The 3,395-nt window shown below is 44.2% G+C and overlaps 1 protein-coding gene across 1 annotated transcript in view; it reads right to left on the reverse strand.

Moving 5' to 3' along the window:
- The window catches only part of bckdk (branched chain ketoacid dehydrogenase kinase), a 20,319-nt gene continuing 16,924 nt past the window's right edge, over positions 1-3,395 (reverse strand). The window contains 3 exon segments of the mRNA XM_053331206.1: positions 1-145; positions 1,794-1,949; positions 2,990-3,079. Coding sequence (XP_053187181.1) covers positions 1-145; positions 1,794-1,949; positions 2,990-3,079 — 391 coding nt within the window.

The raw sequence follows: 3,395 nt of genomic DNA on the forward strand, positions 1-3,395 counted from the left end.
TTACACTCTGAAGCTCTCTCCTTTGCCGTCAATGTGGCGCAGACGCAGGTAGACGTCGGTGCCGATGCCCTGCATGGACTGCAAGGACAGAGAGCCGCCCAGGTATTCGGCGTAAGCTCGAGACGTGGGCAAGCCGAAGCCGAACCTGCAGAATAACAAAAAAAAAGAAAAGAAAAAAAAAAAAAGACAGAAAACAGCAGGATGAAAATAACAGTATAAAAGAAATGGTCGTAGCATCCGTCACGTCACCCATTGGGTTTGTGGACTGCTGCTCGAAAGCCAATAGTTTCTAATCTAGGCAGCGCCATCTTGAAAACTTCAGGTGCATGCTGGGAAAAATAAAAACACGGATTCTACTTATATGGGCATGAGGCGGAGCCATGGGCGGAGTGGGAAGGTTGCTATGGTGGCGAGGGCTGGATCTCAAGGACATTGGTCAATCAACCTGTCAATCAGGACGTAGCCACGCCCTAATGCATACCCTGCTTTATCGTCACATATAAAATCAGGGAGGCCAAAATGTCCCAAATGAACATCATACTGCATTGAAGAAGGCTTTAAACTAGCGATTGAGACCATAAACACATTTTGAAAACGTTTACTGAGGTTAGAAATCAAGTGAGAAGTTGGTGAATTCTCCATTGACTTGTATAGAGACGGTCGCCCCCTGGTGGCCTTTTGATAGAATGCAGTTCTAAGTTACTTCTGCATTGGCCTCATTTCAGAGGACCAGAACTACCCATCTGATTAGGCCCCGTCTCCCCTCTACTTCAAAACTTGATCTTAGCACAACTATAAGCAACTTTTCAGCAATTTAATAACAATAATAATAATAACATTTTACCAGCATTTGAAAGGCAGTTGGTGCTAATTTTGAGTCCTGATGAAAATATTTGAAAACATACAACCCTTTGGAGGAAAGGTAGAAAAGGCTGCTGTTCAGTTTACAATGTGGACTAAGAAATGAAGCATTTTAATAAGCAGAACTTTTTTCTATTATGTGTAAATTTCAGTTGAGTGATAGTCTTCAGCTAGCAGGTTGTTCTTCTTCTGTTTGCAAACATCTACAGACACGTCTGCACCGCTCCAGGCTGAAACAGTGCTAACTTTACTCTTGCATATAATCCAAGGAAGAAATCAGACAAGGCGAGACACATAACTGAGGCTCTGTGTCAATAAAGCCTGAGGCGCCATGATTGTCGGTTAACCTACATTTTCCAGATGTGTATTACACAAACCATGAAAAGTGTGTCAGTGCAGCTTTGTTACGACACACTGAGTGAGCTCAGGTGTCCTTTGTGCTTTTCTGTGTCGGAGAAATTGATTTTACGCTGGTGCAGACGAAGCTAAACTCAAATATAATATTCTGACAACACAATGAAGGATAAGAGATATTTCCTCTACAGTAGAAAATACTAGAATACATACAATATGTTGGCCAATAATATTATATGTAAGCAGTGCACATATATATATCCATAAACATAGATTTATTGTTATGATCCCTCAAATGTAATGAGCCTAGTAAGTCTCTGAGCATGCCTTTATTTTGGAGGGTAGTCGCTGCTCTTACCCGTGCATAGGAGATAAAAGCCTAGTAAGTCTCTGAGCATGCTTTTATTTTGGAGAGTAGTTCGCTACTCTTACCCGTGCATAGGAGATAAAAGCCTAGTAAGTCTCTGAGCATGCTTTTATTTTGGAGGGTACGCGCTGCTCTTACCCGTGCATAGGAGATAAAAGCCTAGTAAGTCTCTGAGCATGCTTTTATTTTGGAGGGTACACACTGCTCTTACCCGTGCATAGGCCCAGACTGGTTTCCGGTGTTGGTAATGTTGTTGAAGAAGTTGCTCATGCGAGGGTCCTGTGCGCTGTCCTCAGCTGTGCTGTAATGGTAATCCATCACTTTGTCTACTATGTTGTGAGGGATGCCGCCGCCCCGGTCTGAAATCCTTTAAAAAGAAAAGAAGAAATAAAACGGGTTAATGACCCGAGGCTTTGAGCTTCTAATCATCTAATTACTGTAATTATCTTCTGCTTTGGCTCAATAAACAGAATCTGACATTTTAGAGTCGGTTAATGGCTCAGTGATAAATAAGTGTTGGCAAAACGACTTCAAAAATATCTTTAACCCTCCTGTTGTCCTCGGGTCAAGGAAGGAAGGGAGGAAGGAAGGAAGGAAGGGAGGAAGGAAGGAAAGAAGGAGGAAGAAGGAAGGAAGGAAAGATGGAAGGGAAGAAGGGAAGATGGAAGGGAGGAAGGAAGGAAGGAAGGACGGAAGGACGGAAGGACGGAAGGAAGGAAAGGGGGAGGAAGGAAGGAAGGAAAGATGGAAGGAAGGAAAGGAGGGAGGAAGGAAGGAAAGGAAGGAAGGAAAGATGGAAGGAAGGAGAGAAGCAAAGAAGGTAGGAGGGAGGGAGTAAAGAAGGAAGGAGGAAGGGAGGAAGGAAAGATGGAAGGGAGGAAGGAAGGAAAGGAGGAAGGAAGGAAGGAAGGACAGACGGAAGGAAGGAAAGGAGGGAGGAAGGAAGGAAAGATGAAAGGGTGGAAGGAAGGAAAGGAAGGAAAATGGAAGGAAGGAAAGGAGGGAGGGAGGAAGGAAGGAAGGAAAGATGGAAGGGAGGAAGGAAAGAAGGAAAGATGGAAGGAAGGAAAGGAAGGAGGGAGGAATGAAGGAAAGATGGAAGGAAGGAAGAAGGAAGGAAAGAAGGAAAGGAGGAAGGAAGGAAGGAAAGATGGAAGGAGAGAAGCAAGGAAGGTAGGAGAGAGGGAGTAAAGAAGGAACAAGTTAGGGAGGGAGAAAGGAAAAGTGGAAGGGAGGAAAGAAGGACAAAGGAAAGAAGGAAGGAAGAAAGGAAAGAAGGCACAGTCAACCCGGGAGGGGGATGTATATTTACTAAACCACATGAACAAACCTCATTGATCCTTTATAATAATGATAGTATTTTTTTATTCCAGTCTGAAAACATCTTTAAAATATCATTTCACTCACCTGATGACAAAATCAATGTCGTTATTGGCGATGGTGACGACCACATCGGGCACGTTGTACGGAGTATCCAGGTGGCTCTCCATGGTGGCCCTGAAGGGACAAAAAGATGGAAGATGGACGTTAAGAAGAGTAAATACTCTCCTTCCTGAAATATGAACTGTTAATGTGTTTTAACCCTCCTGCTGTCCTCGAGGAAGGTAGGAGGGAGGGAGGAAGAAGGAAGGAAAGGAGGGAGGAAGGAAGGTAGGAAGTTAGGAAGGAAGGAAGGAGGAAGGACAGACGGAAGGAAGGAAAGAAGGAAGGAAGGGAGAAAGAAGGGAAGGAAGGAGTGAGGGAGGAAGGTAGGAAGTTAGGAAGGAAAGAAGGACAGAATGAAAGGAGGAAAGGAAGGAGGGAAGGAAGGGAG

The sequence above is a fragment of the Scomber japonicus genome, chromosome 13, assembly GCF_027409825.1.
Source record: "Scomber japonicus isolate fScoJap1 chromosome 13, fScoJap1.pri, whole genome shotgun sequence".
NCBI lineage: Eukaryota > Metazoa > Chordata > Actinopteri > Scombriformes > Scombridae > Scomber > Scomber japonicus.